The 19,438-nt window shown below is 43.3% G+C and overlaps 1 protein-coding gene across 1 annotated transcript in view; it reads left to right on the top strand.

Annotated features, from left to right (window-relative positions):
• The window catches only part of LOC120979012 (complement factor H-like), a 139,902-nt gene extending 121,677 nt beyond the window's left edge, over nt 1–18,225 (top strand). The window contains exon 10 of the mRNA XM_040407506.1: nt 17,591–18,225. Within this exon, the coding sequence (XP_040263440.1) occupies nt 17,591–17,597 (7 nt within the window). The 3' untranslated portion in view covers nt 17,598–18,225. The remainder of the gene's footprint in view (nt 1–17,590) is intronic.
• Nucleotides 18,226–19,438: the final 1,213 nt, after the last annotated feature.

Raw genomic sequence — 19,438 nt, 5'->3', positions numbered from 1 at the left:
AGCGCATCGCTATATCAGTCAGCTACATAACAGTATTTCTGGTGGTAGAAACCCTTTAAGGACCAAACAACTGAATCAGGTGATCCAGATCAGGTTTACTTAATTAAAGGACTTGTCCCATGAAAAATTATTCTACAGTTTTCAAACCAGCATCTGGATCTGAATACTTTTGTAATTGCATGTTATTAAAAATGTATTATAGCTACTCAGTCATTCAATAAAATCTATCTGTATAGCGCCTCCTGCTGTTTGCTCTTTTTCTGCTGTTTCTCTGTCCTGCTCACTGAGACCAAAGCACATTCTCAGGAACATCTTTCAACTCAGCAGACAGGACCTGAGTAAAGACACCTAGATCCACCCAACAAGACAAACAGAACCACTGGAGCAATGAATGGGGAGATCACTGGATTTGTGTGAGGTGCAGGGCTGCTTCTAGCTGGTTAAAAAGATACTCTCCTAGATGTCCTAGATTATGTAGGATTTTTATTTTCACATTAATCATGGGATAACCCATTTAATCAAACAATGCAAAAACTCCAGCTCATCTGCAGACCTGACCCAGAGAGCCACCATGCAACAGACCTAGCCAGTTCTTAGACAAATTAAGAAATCCAAGAGTCCAGGCAAAGCACTAATTTGATTCTATGCTGGTGCTGTTCTGATGGATTACTTAATTAACCCTTTCCTGATGCGATCTGTATTTTCATTTTAATCCCTGCCTTCCCAGAGCCATAACTTTTTTCTGATACCCTTCACAGAGCCGTATGAGGGCTTCTTTTTTGCAGGACAAGTTGTACTTTCTAATGGTACAATTTAATGTTGCATACCATGTAGTGAAAAAAGATTCCAAATGGGGTGGAACTGAAAAAAAACTGGGTTTTTCTTTTTATGGCATGTGGTAAATTATTGGAAATCGTTTTGTCTTTTCATTATGACTACTATTGAGCAAAGCGAAGCATTCGAAGCGGAATTTGGTCAGACGTTTTGGAAAACTTCGATTTGCAACAAAGCAGAATTTCCTCGTGCTTCATGGAAACAAATCAGTTTTTCCTAAAATGGCGGCTGCACATGTTACAAAGTGAAAGTAAGAAACCCCGGAACACGAGATCACCCATAATGCCGTGCAGCCAATCTGCAGGTAGCCATCCCCTGTGATGTAACTGTCCTATAAAACCCTCAATCTGAGTGGTCTCCGCTATTGTCCTGTGAACTGGCGATCAAACCCTTCAAAACCACTGAGCTCAATGAATGGGCGGCTAATTAATGCAGGAGGAGGGACGTGGGCTGCCTGCCCTGCTCCACTATTACCATACATTGTGTATTATAATGACAGCCCTGGCCTGCGCTGTGTGCTACAATCTGTAATACACATCGCAGGCTGCTGACCCTGCTGCGATCTCATTATCATAACAATAGCGCAGCAGGGCTGTCATTACCATACACAGGGCCGATAGTACTGTGCAAAACAGAAGCTCCTGTGTTGCACTGAAAGAGTTAACAGGAGAGCTCTGATAAGGAAAGGGTTACCCAGGTGCTGCCACTTGCTGTATTTCTGTGATCCAGGAGCAGGAATGAAGGACGAGCAGCTCAGCCAATAAAAGAGAGAAGGCAAGTCAGGACAGCCAATCAGATGAAAGACCCGCCCTCCCTGCAGTTTATACCAGAGAGTAGACATGTGCTTCTGCCTGGGCTCTTAGGTTTCCGGGAAGAGGAAGGTGGGGGACACTGCATTGTGTATGTTGTGTGTATGGGGGGGTGGGGGGCAGTGACTTCATAGTGTACAGTCAATATAGATATGGCTGTAATATAGTTTAGATATAGGTGTCATATATGACACCTATATGTATCTAAGCTAAATCACACCTATATGTATCTAAGCTATCTGACAGCTATATCTATCTAAGTAAGCTATATGACGGCTGTATGCATCTAAGCTCTATGGCAGCTATATCTATCTAAGCTATATTAGATACATAGAGCTGCCATAGAGCTTAGATACATAGAGGTGCCATAGAGCTTAGGCTACTTTCACACCTGCGGTAGGTGCAGATCCGTCTGGTATCTGCACAGACGAATCTGCACCTATAATGTAAACGCTGGTATCCGTTCAGAACGGATCCGTTTGCATTATGAAGAACAAAGTCAAAACGGATCCGTCCTGACTTACAATGAAAGTCAATGGGGGACGGATCAGTTTTCAATTGCACCATATTGTGTCAGTGATAAATGGATCCGTCCCCATTGACTTACATTGTAAGTCAGGACGGATCCGTTTGGCTCCGCATCGCCAGGCGGACACTAAAACGCTGCAAGCAGTGTTTTGGTGTCCGCCTCCAGAGCGGAATGGAGGCTGAACGGAGGCAAACTGATGCATTCTGAACGGATCCTTATCCATTCAGAATGCATTGGGGCTGAACTGATCCATTTTGAACCGTTTGTGAGATCCCTAAAACAGATCTCACAAACGGAATTCAAAAGGCCAGTGTGAAAGTAGCCTTAGGTACATAGAGCTGCCATAAAGCTGCCATAGAGCTTAGATACATAGAGCGGCCATGTGGCTTAGATAGATATAGCTGCCATAGAGCCTGTGTATCTGCAATGTGACAGGAGGATCTGCCTGTGTGAGCTAGGAGATGATCAGGGTGAGGGGAGGTCAGGCCCACAAATATTCATCAGGCAGAGCTCAGGCATTGCTGTTATACTCCCCCTCAGCATGTAAACACAGCAATACCAGAACCATCAGAAGGTGTAAGTATCGGTTTTCAATTAAGAAATCAAGCTTAACTACGGTAATGTATATGTATGTCCTGATGAGTAGAGTTGAGCGAACACCTGGATGTTCGGGTTCGACGAGTTCGGCCGAACTTTCGAAAAATGTTCGGGTTCGGGATCCGAACTCGACCCGAACTTCATCCCGAACCCGAACCCCATAGAAGTCAATGGGGACCCGAACTTTTGGGCACTAAAAAGGCTAGAGGGCTGCAAAAGGCAGCAAAATGTAGTTAAATCCCCTGCAAACAAATGTAGATAGGGAAATGATGAGTTAACATAAAATAAATAAAAATTAAACAATATTAATTGGAGTGAGGTCCCATAGCACAGAATCAGGCTTCAAGTCACCCACCAATGGAGAAGGTCACTTACTATTATTTTGACCACAGCACCCAGACAAAGGAGAGAGGTCCCACAGCAGAGAACCAGGCATCATATCACCCACCACAGGAGTAGGCCACCATTTAGTTACTTTGACCCCTACACCCAGACGGAGGAGAGAGGTTACACAGCAGAGAATCAGGCATTTAGATCACCCACCACAGGAGTAGGCCCCCATTGAATCAGACCCTGGCAACCATGTCAGATGGCACAACCATCAGCTTTATATTAATCAGCACAGGAGAAGGCGACTTTGAAAGACTTTGACCCCTACACCCAGATGGAGGAGAGAGGTTTCACAGCAGAGAATCAGGCATCATATCAACCACCACAGGAGAAGCCACCATTTAGTTACTTTGACCCCTGCACCCAGGAAGAGGAGAGAGGCACCACAGCACATATTCTGGCATCATATCAGCCACCACAGGAGAAGCCACCATTGAGTTACTTTGACCCCCGCACCCAGGAAGAGGAGAGAGGCACCACAGCACATATTCTGGCATCATATCAGCCACCACAGGAGAAGCCACCATTGAGTTACTTTGACCCCCGCACCCAGGAAGAGGAGAGAGGCACCACAGCACATATTCTGGCATCATATCAGCCACCACAGGAGAAGCCACCATTGAGTTACTTTGACCCCTGCACCCAGGAAGAGGAGAGAGGCCCCACAGCACATATTCTGGCATCATATCAGCCACCACAGGAGAAGCCACCATTTAGTTACTTTGACCCCTTCACCCAAACAGAGGAGAGAGGTTCCACATCAGAGAATCAGGCATCATATCAACCACCACAGGAGTAGGCCCCAATTTAATGGGACCCCGGCAACCATGTCAGATGGCACAACCATCAGCTTCATATCAATCAGCACAGGAGAAGGCGACTTTGAAAGACTTTGACCCCTACACCCAGACGGAGGAGAGAGGTTTCACAGCAGAGAATCAGGCATTTAGATCACCCACCACAGGAGTAGGCCCCCATTGAATCAGACCCTGGCAACCATGTCAGATGGCACAACCATCAGCTTTATATCAATCAGCACAGGAGAAGCCACCATTGAGTTACTTTGACCCCTGCACCCAGGAAGAGGAGAGAGGCCCCACAGCACATATTCTGGCATCATATCAGCCACCACAGGAGAAGCCACCATTGAGTTACTTTGACCCCCGCACCCAGGAAGAGGAGAGAGGCACCACAGCACATATTCTGGCATCATATCAGCCACCACAGGAGAAGCCACCATTGAGTTACTTTGACCCCTGCACCCAGGAAGAGGAGAGAGGCCCCACAGCACATATTCTGGCATCATATCAGCCACCACAGGAGAGGCCACCATTGAGTTACTTTGACCCCTGCACCCAGGAAGAGGAGAGAGGCACCACAGCACATATTCTGGCATCATATCAGCCACCACAGGAGAAGCCACCATTTAGTTACTTTGACCCCTTCACCCAAACAGAGGAGAGAGGTTCCACATCAGAGAATCAGGCATCATATCAACCACCACAGGAGTAGGCCACAATTTAGTTTATTTGACCCCTGCACCCAGGAAGAGGAGAGAGGCCCCACAGCACATATTCTGGCATCATATCACACACCACAGGAGAAGGCCTCTTTCAGTGATTTAGGCCTTTGGACCCAGACAGAGGAGAGAGGTCAGAGATTAGCTTCATATCCCCCAGCACAGCAGAAGACCGCTTTATTTGACTTAGGCCTCAGCACCCAGACAGAAGACAGAGGTAGCATGGCAGAGGTTATGGCTTCATGTCACCCGTTAGTTTAACCGGCCACTTTCATCTGGTTAGGCCCCGGCGCCCAGACAGAGAAGAGTTTCATTCAACTGTGGGTTTCATAAAATTTGTATCAAATAAAGAAGTGGCCCGTAGCACAACAAGACATGTTTTAGGCAGTTAATAAGGACTACTCTGCACAAGGGAGGGACAGGTCCTGTGGGATCCATGCCTGGTTCATCTTTATGAAGGTCAGCTTGTCCACGTTGGCTGTGGACAGGCGGCTGCGCTTGTCAGTAATGACGCCCCCTGCCGTGCTGAATACGCGTTCAGATAAAACGCTGGTCGCCGGGCAGGAAAGCACCTCCAAGGCATAACATGCTAACTCTGGCCACGTGGACAATTTCGAAACCCAGTAGTTGAATGGGGCCGAACCATCCGTCAGGATGTGGAGGGGTGTGCAGACATACTGTTCAACCATGTTAGTGAAATGCTGCCTCCTGCTAACACGTTCCGTATCAGGTGTCGGTGCAGATAGCTGTGGCGTGGAGACAAAACTTTTCCACATTTCTGCCATGCTAACCCTGCCCTCAGATGAGCTGGCCGTGACACAGCTGCGTTGGCGACCTCTTGCCACTCCTCTGCCTTCACCTTCCACCTGTTCCCCTGTGACATGTGGGAATGCTCTCAAGAGCGCCTCTATCAGCGTGCGCTTGTACTCGCGCATCTTACGGTCGCGCTCCAGTTCAGGAATTAAAGTGGGCACATTGTCTTTATACCGGGGATCCAGCAGGGTGGCCACCCAGTAGTCTGCACACGTTAAAACGTGGGCAACTCTGCTGTCGTTGCGCAGGCATTGGAGCATATATTCGCTCATGTGGGCCAGGCTACCCATGGGTAAGGACAAGCTGTCCTCTGTGGGAGGCGTATCGTCATCGTCCACCGTATCCCCCCAGCCACGCACCAGTGATGGGCCTGGGCTGCCACCCCGCTGTGAACTTGCGTCATCCTCGTCCCCCTCCACCTCCTCCTCCTCATCCTCCTCGTCCTCCAGTACAGTGCCTTGGCTGGCGACTTGTGAACCTGTCCTCTGCTGCTTAAACAAACCTCCCTCTGAGCCACTTCGAACAGACTGGCCCGAAAGTGTTAGAAACGAGCCCTCATCCTCCTCCTCCTCCTCCACCTGGGCCACCTCCTCTAACATCATTGCCCTAAGTGTTTTCTCAAGGAGACATAGAAGTGGTATTGTAACGCTGATAACAGTGTCATCGCCACTGGCCATGTTGGTGGAGTACTCGAAACAGCGCAGCAGGGCACACAGGTCTCGCATGGAGGCCCAATCATTGGTGGTGAAGTGGTGCTGTTCGGCAGTACGACTGACGCGAGCGTGCTGCAGCTGAAACTCCACTATGGCCTGCTGCTGCTCGCACAGTCTCTCCAGCATGTGCAAGGTGGAGTTCCACCGGGTGGGCACGTCGCATATGAGGCGGTGAGCGGGAAGGCCGAAGTTCCGCTGTAGCGCAGACAGGCGAGCAGCGGCAGGATGTGAACGGCGGAAGCGCGCACAGACGGCCCGCACTTTATGCAGCAGCTCTGACATGTTGGGGTAGTGGTGAATGAACCTCTGCACCACCAAGTTCAGCACATGCGCCAGGCAAGGGATGTGCGTCAAACCGGCTAGTCCCAGAGCTGCCACGAGATTTCGCCCATTATCGCATACCACCAGGCCTGGCTTGAGGCCCACCGGCAGAAACCACTCGTCGGTCTGTTGTTCAATACCCCGCCACAACTCCTTTGCGCTGTGGGGCCTGTCCCCCAAACATATGAGTTTCAGAATGGCCTGCTGACGTTTACCCCGGGCTGTGCTGAAGTTGGTGGTGAAGGTGTGTGGCTGACCGGATGAGCTGGTGGAAGCAGTGGAGGAGGAAGCCGAGTAGGAGGAGGAGGCTACAGGAGGCAGAGAATGATGCCCTGCGATCCTAGGGGGCGGAAGGACGTGCGCCAAGGAACTGTCCGCCGGGGGCCCAGCCGCCACTACATTCATCCAGTGTGCAGTTAGTGAGATATAGCGTCCCTGGCCGTGCTTACTGGTCCACGTATCTGTGGTTAGGTGGACCTTGCCACAAATGGCGTTGCGCAGTGCACACTTGATTTTATCGGACACTTGCATGTGCAGGGAAGGCACGGCTGTCTTGGAGAAGTAATGGCGGCTGGGAACCACATACTGCGGGACAGCCATGGCCATCAGCTGTTTGAAGCTGTCTGTGTCCACCAGCCGGAATGACAGCATTTCAAAGGCCAGCAGTTTAGAAATGCTGGCGTTCAGGCCAAGGGCTCGAGGGTGACTCGGGGGGAATTTGCGCTTCCTCTCTAAGGTTTGAGATATTGAGAGCTGAACGCTGCTGTGTGATATAGTGGAGACGCTAGTTGACGGTGGCGGTGGTGGTGGTGTCGGTGGCACATCCTCTGTTTGCTGCTCGGCAGGTGGCAACATTCCTCTCGAGGCGGAAGCCGAGGCAGCAGCGGTAGAGGGAGCAGGGGGAGCCTCAGCGAGTGCCTGGTTTTTAAGGTGTGTACCCCACTGCAGTTCATGCTTTGCATGTAGATGCCTGGTCATGCAGGTTGTGCTGAGGTTCAGAACGTTAATGCCTCGCCTCAGGCTCTGATGGCAGAGCGTGCAAGTCACTCGGGTCTTGTCGGTAGGACATTGTTTAAAGAAGTGCCATGCCAGGGAACTCTTTGAAGCTGCCTTTGTGGGGCTGGGTCCCTGTTGGCGATGTCCAGTAGCAGGCGAACTCTGGGGGCGGCGGCTCGTCTGCTTTGGCCCCCTGCTCCCTCTTTGGCTTCGCTGTTGTCTCGGTCTCACCACTACCTCTTCCTCTGAACTGTGAAAGTCATCGCCACGACCTTCAGTCCATGTGGGGTCTAAGACCTCATCGTCCTCTGCATCGTCTTCCACCCAGTCTCCCTCCCTGACCTCCTCCTGTTCAGTCTGCACACTGCAAAAAGACGCGGCAGTGGGCACCTGTGTTCCGTCATCATCAGAGAGTCGGTGACTCTGCTGTGGTGGTATTCCCATGTCCTCTTCATCTGGAGACATAAGTGGTTGTGCGTCAGTGCATGGTATGTCTTCCTCCACTGGGGAAGGGCTAGGTGGACGCCCCTGGGAAACCCTGGAAGCAGAGTCTTCAAACAGAAGAAGAGACTGCTGCATAACTTGTGGCTCAGACCGTTTCCCTGATATGCTTGGGGGTGATGTGACAGACTGATGGGCTTGGTTTTCAGGTGCCACCTGTGCGCTTTCCGCAGAAGACTGGGTGGAAGACCATGTGGTGAACGTGCTGGAAGCACTGTCGGCCACCCAATCGATTAATGCCTGTACCTGCTCAGGCCTTACCATCCTAAGAGCGGCATTGGGCCCCACGAGATATTGCGGTACATTCTGCCGGCTAGTTGAGGGAGTTCGTTCCCTACTGTGTGCGCCTGGGGCCGAAAGGCCACGTCCTCTACCAGCAACAGAGGCTCCACGGACACCACCACGACCGCGTCCTCGTCCCTTAATAGTATTTTTCTTCATTGTTGCGATTCAACTCGCACCACAATGAAAAATATTATTTTTTATAAGCAAAATCCCCTCACTGGAATACTTTCAGTCTTTTGACTGTATGGATTACAGATGGAATGACTGTTATATGTGAGTACCGCTTTCTTTGACAGATTCTAGTATGGGTACATATATGTTTTCCCAACCCCAGCACATTAGTTTGCTAATTCCAGATGTATGAAACGCAGGCCTAACTGTATCTAGTATATTGAACGCCAGATAAACTAACTTGGCCTTTTTTAAATAAAAAAAAAATTCCCTCACTGGAATACTTTCAGTCTTTTGACTGTATGGATTACAGATGGAATGACTGTTATATGTGAGTACCGCTTTCTTTGACAGATTCTAGTATGGGTACATATATGTTTTCCCAACCCCAGCACATTAGTTTGCTAATTCCAGATGTATGAAACGCAGGCCTAACTGTATCTAGTATATTGAACGCCAGATAAACTAACTTGGCCTTTTTTAAATAAAAAAAAAATTCCCTCACTGGAATACTTTCAGTCTTTTGACTGTATGGATTACAGATGGAATGACTGTTATATGTGAGTACCGCTTTCTTTGACAGATTCTAGTATGGGTACATATATGTTTTCCCAACCCCAGCACATTAGTTTGCTAATTCCAGATGTATGAAACGCAGGCCTAACTGTATCTAGTATATTGAACGCCAGATAAACTAACTTGGCCTTTTTTAAATAAAAAAAAATTCCCTCACTGGAATACTTTCAGTCTTTTGACTGTATGGATTACAGATGGAATGACTGTTATATGTGAGTACCGCTTTCTTTGACAGATTCTAGTATGGGTACATATATGTTTTCCCAACCCCAGCACATTAGTTTGCTAATTCCAGATGTATGAAACGCAGGCCTAACTGTATCTAGTATATTGAACGCCAGATAAACTAACTTGGCCTTTTTTAAATAAAAAAAAATTCCCTCACTGGAATACTTTCAGTCTTTTGACTGTATGGATTACAGATGGAATGACTGTTATATGTGAGTACCGCTTTCTTTGACAGATTCTAGTATGGGTACATATATGTTTTCCCAACCCCAGCACATTAGTTTGCTAATTCCAGATGTATGAAACGCAGGCCTAACTGTATCTAGTATATTGAACGCCAGATAAACTAACTTGGCCTTTTTTAAATAAAAAAAATTCCCTCACTGGAATACTTTCAGTCTTTTGACTGTATGGATTACAGATGGAATGACTGTTATATGTGAGTACCGCTTTCTTTGACAGATTCTAGTATGGGTACATATATGTTTTCCCAACCCCAGCACATTAGTTTGCTAATTCCAGATGTATGAAACGCAGGCCTAACTGTATCTAGTATATTGAACGCCAGATAAACTAACTTGGCCTTTTTTTAAAAAAAAAAATTCCCTCACTGGAATACTTTAAGTCTTTTGACTGTATGGATTACAGATGGAATGACTGTTATATGTGAGTACCGCTTTCTTTGACAGATTCTAGTATGGGTACATATATGTTTTCCCAACCCCAGCACATTAGTTTGCTAATTCCAGATGTATGAAACGCAGGCCTAACTGTATCTAGTATATTGAACGCCAGATAAACTAACTTGGCCTTTTTTAAATAAAAAAAAATTCCCTCACTGGAATACTTTCAGTCTTTTGACTGTATGGATTACAGATGGAATGAATGTTATATGTGAGTACCGCTTTCTTTGACAGATTCTAGTATGGGTACATATATGTTTTCCCAACCCCAGCACATTAGTTTGCTAATTCCAGATGTATGAAACGCAGGCCTAACTGTATCTAGTATATTGAACGCCAGATAAACTAACTTGGCCTTTTTTAAATAAAAAAAAAAATTCCCTCACTGGAATACTTTCAGTCTTTTGACTGTATGGATTACAGATGGAATGACTGTTATATGTGAGTACCGCTTTCTTTGACAGATTCTAGTATGGGTACATATATGTTTTCCCAACCCCAGCACATTAGTTTGCTAATTCCAGATGTATGAAACGCAGGCCTAACTGTATCTAGTATATTGAACGCCAGATAAACTAACTTGGCCTTTTTTAAATAAAAAAAAATTCCCTCACTGGAATACTTTCAGTCTTTTGACTGTATGGATTACAGATGGAATGACTGTTATATGTGAGTACCGCTTTCTTTGACAGATTCTAGTATGGGTACATATATGTTTTCCCAACCCCAGCACATTAGTTTGCTAATTCCAGATGTATGAAACGCAGGCCTAACTGTATCTAGTATATTGAACGCCAGATAAACTAACTTGGCCTTTTTTAAATAAAAAAAAAATTCCCTCACTGGAATACTTTCAGTCTTTTGACTGTATGGATTACAGATGGAATGACTGTTATATGTGAGTACCGCTTTCTTTGACAGATTCTAGTATGGGTACATATATGTTTTCCCAACCCCAGCACATTAGTTTGCTAATTCCAGATGTATGAAACGCAGGCCTAACTGTATCTAGTATATTGAACGCCAGATAAACTAACTTGGCCTTTTTTAAATAAAAAAAAAATTCCCTCACTGGAATACTTTCAGTCTTTTGACTGTATGGATTACAGATGGAATGACTGTTATATGTGAGTACCGCTTTCTTTGACAGATTCTAGTATGGGTACATATATGTTTTCCCAACCCCAGCACATTAGTTTGCTAATTCCAGATGTATGAAACGCAGGCCTAACTGTATCTAGTATATTGAACGCCAGATAAACTAACTTGGCCTTTTTTAAATAAAAAAAATTCCCTCACTGGAATACTTTCAGTCTTTTGACTGTATGGATTACAGATGGAATGACTGTTATATGTGAGTACCGCTTTCTTTGACAGATTCTAGTATGGGTACATATATGTTTTCCCAACCCCAGCACATTAGTTTGCTAATTCCAGATGTATGAAACGCAGGCCTAACTGTATCTAGTATATTGAACGCCAGATAAACTAACTTGGCCTTTTTAAAAAAAAAAAAATTCCCTCACTGGAATACTTTCAGTCTTTTGACTGTATGGATTACAGATGGAATGACTGTTATATGTGAGTACCGCTTTCTTTGACAGATTCTAGTATGGGTACATATATGTTTTCCCAACCCCAGCACATTAGTTTGCTAATTCCAGATGTATGAAACGCAGGCCTAACTGTATCTAGTATATTGAACGCCAGATAAACTAACTTGGCCTTTTTTAAATAAAATAAAAATTCCCTCACTGGAATACTTTCAGTCTTTTGACTGTATGGATTACAGATGGAATGAATGTTATATGTGAGTACCGCTTTCTTTGACAGATTCTAGTATGGGTACATATATGTTTTCCCAACCCCAGCACATTAGTTTGCTAATTCCAGATGTATGAAACGCAGGCCTAACTGTATCTAGTATATTGAACGCCAGATAAACTAACTTGGCCTTTTTAAAAAAAAAAAAATTCCCTCACTGGAATACTTTCAGTCTTTTGACTGTATGGATTACAGATGGAATGACTGTTATATGTGAGTACCGCTTTCTTTGACAGATTCTAGTATGGGTACATATATGTTTTCCCAACCCCAGCACATTAGTTTGCTAATTCCAGATGTATGAAACGCAGGCCTAACTGTATCTAGTATATTGAACGCCAGATAAACTAACTTGGCCTTTTTTAAATAAAATAAAAATTCCCTCACTGGAATACTTTCAGTCTTTTGACTGTATGGATTACAGATGGAATGAATGTTATATGTGAGTACCGCTTTCTTTGACAGATTCTAGTATGGGTACATATATGTTTTCCCAACCCCAGCACATTAGTTTGCTAATTCCAGATGTATGAAACGCAGGCCTAACTGTATCTAGTATATTGAACGCCAGATAAACTAACTTGGCCTTTTTTAAATAAAAAAAAATTCCCTCACTGGAATACTTTCAGTCTTTTGACTGTATGGATTACAGATGGAATGACTGTTATATGTGAGTACCGCTTTCTTTGACAGATTCTAGTATGGGTACATATATGTTTTCCCAACCCCAGCACATTAGTTTGCTAATTCCAGATGTATGAAACGCAGGCCTAACTGTATCTAGTATATTGAACGCCAGATAAACTAACTTGGCCTTTTTTAAATAAAAAAAAATTCCCTCACTGGAATACTTTCAGTCTTTTGACTGTATGGATTACAGATGGAATGACTGTTATATGTGAGTACCGCTTTCTTTGACAGATTCTAGTATGGGTACATATATGTTTTCCCAACCCCAGCACATTAGTTTGCTAATTCCAGATGTATGAAACGCAGGCCTAACTGTATCTAGTATATTGAACGCCAGATAAACTAACTTGGCCTTTTTTAAATAAAAAAAAAATTCCCTCACTGGAATACTTTCAGTCTTTTGACTGTATGGATTACAGATGGAATGACTGTTATATGTGAGTACCGCTTTCTTTGACAGATTCTAGTATGGGTACATATATGTTTTCCCAACCCCAGCACATTAGTTTGCTAATTCCAGATGTATGAAACGCAGGCCTAACTGTATCTAGTATATTGAACGCCAGATAAACTAACTTGGCCTTTTTTAAATAAAAAAAAATTCCCTCACTGGAATACTTTCAGTCTTTTGACTGTATGGATTACAGATGGAATGACTGTTATATGTGAGTACCGCTTTCTTTGACAGATTCTAGTATGGGTACATCTATGTTTTCCCAACCCCAGCACATTAGTTTGCTAATTCCAGATGTATGAAACGCAGGCCTAACTGTATCTAGTATATTGAACGCCAGATAAACTAACTTGGCCTTTTTTAAATAAAAAAAAAATTCCCTCACTGGAATACTTTCAGTCTTTTGACTGTATGGATTACAGATGGAATGACTGTTATATGTGAGTACCGCTTTCTTTGACAGATTCTAGTATGGGTACATATATGTTTTCCCAACCCCAGCACATTAGTTTGCTAATTCCAGATGTATGAAACGCAGGCCTAACTGTATCTAGTATATTGAACGCCAGATAAACTAACTTGGCCTTTTTTAAATAAAAAAAAAATTCCCTCACTGGAATACTTTCAGTCTTTTGACTGTATGGATTACAGATGGAATGACTGTTATATGTGAGTACCGCTTTCTTTGACAGATTCTAGTATGGGTACATATATGTTTTCCCAACCCCAGCACATTAGTTTGCTAATTCCAGATGTATGAAACGCAGGCCTAACTGTATCTAGTATATTGAACGCCAGATAAACTAACTTGGCCTTTTTTAAATAAAAAAAATTCCCTCACTGGAATACTTTCAGTTTTTTGACTGTATGGATTACAGATGGAATGACTGTTATATGTGAGTACCGCTTTCTTTGACAGATTCTAGTATGGGTACATATATGTTTTCCCAACCCCAGCACATTAGTTTGCTAATTCCAGATGTATGAAACGCAGGCCTAACTGTATCTAGTATATTGAACGCCAGATAAACTAACTTGGCCTTTTTTAAATAAAAAAAATTCCCTCACTGGAATACTTTCAGTCTTTTGACTGTATGGATTACAGATGGAATGACTGTTATATGTGAGTACCGCTTTCTTTGACAGATTCTAGTATGGGTACATATATGTTTTCCCAACCCCAGCACATTAGTTTGCTAATTCCAGATGTATGAAACGCAGGCCTAACTGTATCTAGTATATTGAACGCCAGATAAACTAACTTGGCCTTTTTTAAATAAAAAAAAATTCCCTCACTGGAATACTTTCAGTCTTTTGACTGTATGGATTACAGATGGAATGACTGTTATATGTGAGTACCGCTTTCTTTGACAGATTCTAGTATGGGTACATATATGTTTTCCCAACCCCAGCACATTAGTTTGCTAATTCCAGATGTATGAAACGCAGGCCTAACTGTATCTAGTATATTGAACGCCAGATAAACTAACTTGGCCTTTTTTAAATAAAAAAAAAATTCCCTCACTGGAATACTTTCAGTCTTTTGACTGTATGGATTACAGATGGAATGACTGTTATATGTGAGTACCGCTTTCTTTGACAGATTCTAGTAGGGGTACATATATGTTTTCCCAACCCCAGCACATTAGTTTGCTAATTCCAGATGTATGAAACGCAGGCCTAACTGTATCTAGTATATTGAACGCCAGATAAACTAACTTGGCCTTTTTTAAATAAAAAAAAAATTCCCTCACTGGAATACTTTCAGTCTTTTGACTGTATGGATTACAGATGGAATGACTGTTATATGTGAGTACCGCTTTCTTTGACAGATTCTAGTATGGGTACATATATGTTTTCCCAACCCCAGCACATTAGTTTGCTAATTCCAGATGTATGAAACGCAGGCCTAACTGTATCTAGTATATTGAACGCCAGATAAACTAACTTGGCCTTTTTTAAATAAAAAAAATTCCCTCACTGGAATACTTTCAGTCTTTTGACTGTATGGATTACAGATGGAATGACTGTTATATGTGAGTACCGCTTTCTTTGACAGATTCTAGTATGGGTACATATATGTTTTCCCAACCCCAGCACATTAGTTTGCTAATTCCAGATGTATGAAACGCAGGCCTAACTGTATCTAGTATATTGAACGCCAGATAAACTAACTTGGCCTTTTTTAAATAAAAAAAATTCCCTCACTGGAATACTTTCAGTCTTTTGACTGTATGGATTACAGATGGAATGACTGTTATATGTGAGTACCGCTTTCTTTGACAGATTCTAGTATGGGTACATATATGTTTTCCCAACCCCAGCACATTAGTTTGCTAATTCCAGATGTATGAAACGCAGGCCTAACTGTATCTAGTATATTGAACGCCAGATAAACTAACTTGGCCTTTTTTAAATAAAAAAAAAATTCCCTCACTGGAATACTTTCAGTCTTTTGACTGTATGGATTACAGATGGAATGACTGTTATATGTGAGTACCGCTTTCTTTGACAGATTCTAGTATGGGTACATATATGTTTTCCCAACCCCAGCACATTAGTTTGCTAATTCCAGATGTATGAAACGCAGGCCTAACTGTATCTAGTATATTGAACGCCAGATAAACTAACTTGGCCTTTTTTAAATAAAAAAAAAATTCCCTCACTGGAATACTTTCAGTCTTTTGACTGTATGGATTACAGATGGAATGACTGTTATATGTGAGTACCGCTTTCTTTGACAGATTCTAGTATGGGTACATATATGTTTTCCCAACCCCAGCACATTAGTTTACTAATTCCAGATGTATGAAACGCAGGCCTAACTGTATCTAGTATATTGAACGCCAGATAAACTAACTTGTCCTTTTTTAAATAAAAAAAATTCCCTCACTGGAATACTTTCAGTCTTTTGACTGTATGGATTACAGATGGAATGACTGTTATATGTGAGTACCGCTTTCTTTGACAGATTCTAGTATGGGTACATATATGTTTTCCCAACCCCAGCACATTAGTTTGCTAATTCCAGATGTATGAAACGCAGGCCTAACTGTATCTAGTATATTGAACGCCAGATAAACTAACTTGGCCTTTTTTAAATAAAAAAAATTCCCTCACTGGAATACTTTCAGTCTTTTGACTGTATGGATTACAGATGGAATGACTGTTATATGTGAGTACCGCTTTCTTTGACAGATTCTAGTATGGGTACATATATGTTTTCCCAACCCCAGCACATTAGTTTGCTAATTCCAGATGTATGAAACGCAGGCCTAACTGTATCTAGTATATTGAACGCCAGATAAACTAACTTGGCCTTTTTTAAATAAAAAAAATCCCCTCACTGGAATACTTTCAGTCTTTTGACTGTATGGATTACAGATGGAATGACTGTTATATGTGAGTACCGCTTTCTTTGACAGATTCTAGTATGGGTACATATATGTTTTCCCAACCCCAGCACATTAGTTTGCTAATTCCAGATGTATGAAACGCAGGCCTAACTGTATCTAGTATATTGAACGCCAGATAAACTAACTTGGCCTTTTTTAAATAAAATAAAAATTCCCTCACTGGAATACTTTATGGCTTTTCACTGTATGGATTACAGGTGGACTGGTATTAGTAGGGGTGACACAAGCACACCTAAGTCCCTGATGTAGGATTTCTATGGCACAGACCACTATTACAAGTGATTAATGGACGTTGGGAGAGATTGTGCTGCAGCACTAGTCCCAAGATGGCCGCCGCCTATCAGCCCAGTAACATGTGCCACAAAATGGTCTGCACAACCTTTAAAAAAAATAGCCTTGGACTGTGCTGCTAAATCGCTATTGGTCTGAATCCCAGGTGTAGATGTCTGACTTGTTTGGAGCTTTGGAATGCACACTGTGGCAGCTTCTGCTGCAGCACTACAAGTCGCAAAATGGCGGCCGGCGGTCAGCCCGGGTACATGTGGATGGAAAAATCACTCTGGCCACTCTAAAAATAGCCAATCCCTATCAAAAAAGCAGCTCAGCTGCAGTTGTTCAGATGAATCACAGGTGGAGGAGAGAAATTTGCTTCCAGTTATTCAATTATCCCTGCCTATTCTCGCCCTAGCATCAGCTGCGTCTAACCCTGTTCTATTCACATCGGGAGTGAGCACGTCCCGACGTGCGCACAAGCTTATAAGAGGCTGAGTCACATGCTGCACTTGGCCAATCACAGCCTTGCCAATAGTAGGCATGGCTGCGATGGCATCTTAGGGCAAGTAGTACGATGCATGTTGATTGGCTGCTTTGCAGCCTTTCAAAATGCGCCAAAATACATGCCGAACGACGAACCCGAACCCGAACTTTTACGAAAAAGTTCGGGTTCGGGTCCGTGTCACGAACACCCCAAAATTCGGTACGGACCCGAACTATGCTCGAACTGTTCGCTCAACACTACTGATGAGTTTTATAAGTTTTTTTTTTTTTTCCATAACTCGGATAACCCCTTTAAGCGTAGCTCTCAGACTTTGCCAATTGATATTTACATTTTTCACAAGATTGTTGTAATATTACCTCTATGACCACTTTGTAGAGAAACAGCATGGCTGCAGGAATCGGTGCCATAAGTGCAATATTAATGTTTATAATGTCCTTTTTTTTCTCTCCATTTTGTCTTTCAGAAAGTGAACAAATTCCACACGAGAATCTGGATTCTGAAATAAATGAATATAGTATATGGAGAATTATATAATGAAACTGCTGTTACTTAAGCAAGAAATCTGGTGAAGAGGAAACAAAATATAATGTCTGCTGTTTAAAACAAATTATTAAAGCTGTTACCTGTTATCTCTCCTGACGTCTCTGTTGTAGTAACTACTTATGTTCCCCGTTTAATAATTATTCTATTCTTATGTCTTTTCGATGCGCCGTTCCTCTGTCATTTTTACTAGAAGTTTGAGTGAATTGTCAGCAGCTTGCAGTAAAGGTACAGGTGGATGTTACCAGTAGGGTGGGGGGGGGGGGCCCTGCAGAGTCTACTGATTGGACAGAATCACGCACTCCCACTACTGGTAACACCCAGCAGTCCCTTTACTGCAGACTGCTGCCAATTTATTTGTAAATTCTAGCAGGAATAATAATACAGGAAAAGCACAATACAGGGTCATAAGAATAGATGCTCCAAAATTGGTACTACATGGGGAATGCAAGTAGTTACTAAAGCAGACATGTCAGGAGAGGTGAAGGGTCCTCTTTAAAACATACTTCTGGATCATGTGCTTCAGCTATTTCATAATAAATACATTTAAAGTTTCTTCACTTTCACATTTTTCATTGTTTTTAGTACATAACTAAGGTTTTATTTTGTGCTAAACAATTTCTACTGTATGTAGCTGTTGGTTTCCTGAAAGGATGTTTTTTTCCTACTAATGGCTCAGGCACACGACTGTTGTTTGATTCCGCATACCGCCACAAAAAAAAAAGTGGCTCGGATGCCGGCCCATTCACTTCAATGGAGCCGCAAAAGATGTGGACAGGACTCCATGTACTGTCCACATCCATTCCAAGGCCCCGCAAAAAAAAAAACCATGTCCTATTCTTGTCCATAAAATGACATTTCTTTCACAGGCTGCCCATTCCGTTTTGAAAATTACAGAACACACACGCCTGACATCTGTGTTTTGCGGATCCGCATGTGCATGAGCCCTAAGGGTAGTTTTACACACAGAATGTTTGTGGAAAACAATACTGCAGTTTTGATTCAGTTTTCTTGAGCCAAAGCCAGAAGTGGATCCAGCAGTAAGGACAATTTCTATAAGGTTTATCCTTCTGTTTAAATCCATATTTGACCTTGGCTCAAAAGGCGCTTGAAAAACAGCCACAAAATAAAAAATGCTCTTTGAGAAGCCACCCTTCAGGCCCTTTTACATGGGATCAGGGCGAGCAACAACCTTTTCTCCTCTTTCCTGGGTAATGGCAGATAAACAAAACGGAGGGTCTGCATATAGAAACATAGAATGTGTCAGCAGATAAGAACCATTTGGCCCATCTAGTCTGCCCAATATACTGAATACTATGGATAGCCCCCGGCCCTATCTTATATGAAGGATGGCCCTATGCCTATCCCATGCATGCTTAAACTCCTTCACTGTATTTGCAGCTACCACTTCTGCAGGAAGGCTATTCCATGCATCCACTACTCTTTCCTGGTAAGTTTTATCCTGCAATCCATGTACTAGTTTAGTAGCTCTTCTCTGAACTCTCTCCAAAGTATCAATATCCTTCTGGAGATATGGTCTCCAGTACTGAGCACAATACTCCAAATGAGGTCTCACTAGTGCTCTGTAGAGCGGCATGAGCTCCTCCATCTTTCTACTGGTAATGCCTCTCCCTATACACCCAAGCATTCTGCTAGCATTTCCTGCTGCTCTATGACATTGTCTGCCTACCTATAAGTCTTCTGAAATAATGACCCCTAAATCCCTTTCCTCAGATACTGAGGTTAGGACTGTATCACTGATTTTATATTC

This window comes from Bufo bufo, chromosome 9 (assembly GCF_905171765.1).
Source record: "Bufo bufo chromosome 9, aBufBuf1.1, whole genome shotgun sequence".
NCBI classification, from domain to species: domain Eukaryota; kingdom Metazoa; phylum Chordata; class Amphibia; order Anura; family Bufonidae; genus Bufo; species Bufo bufo.
Note: the sequence above shows the minus strand (reverse complement) of the source record. Positions and strands in the feature narration are given on the sequence as shown.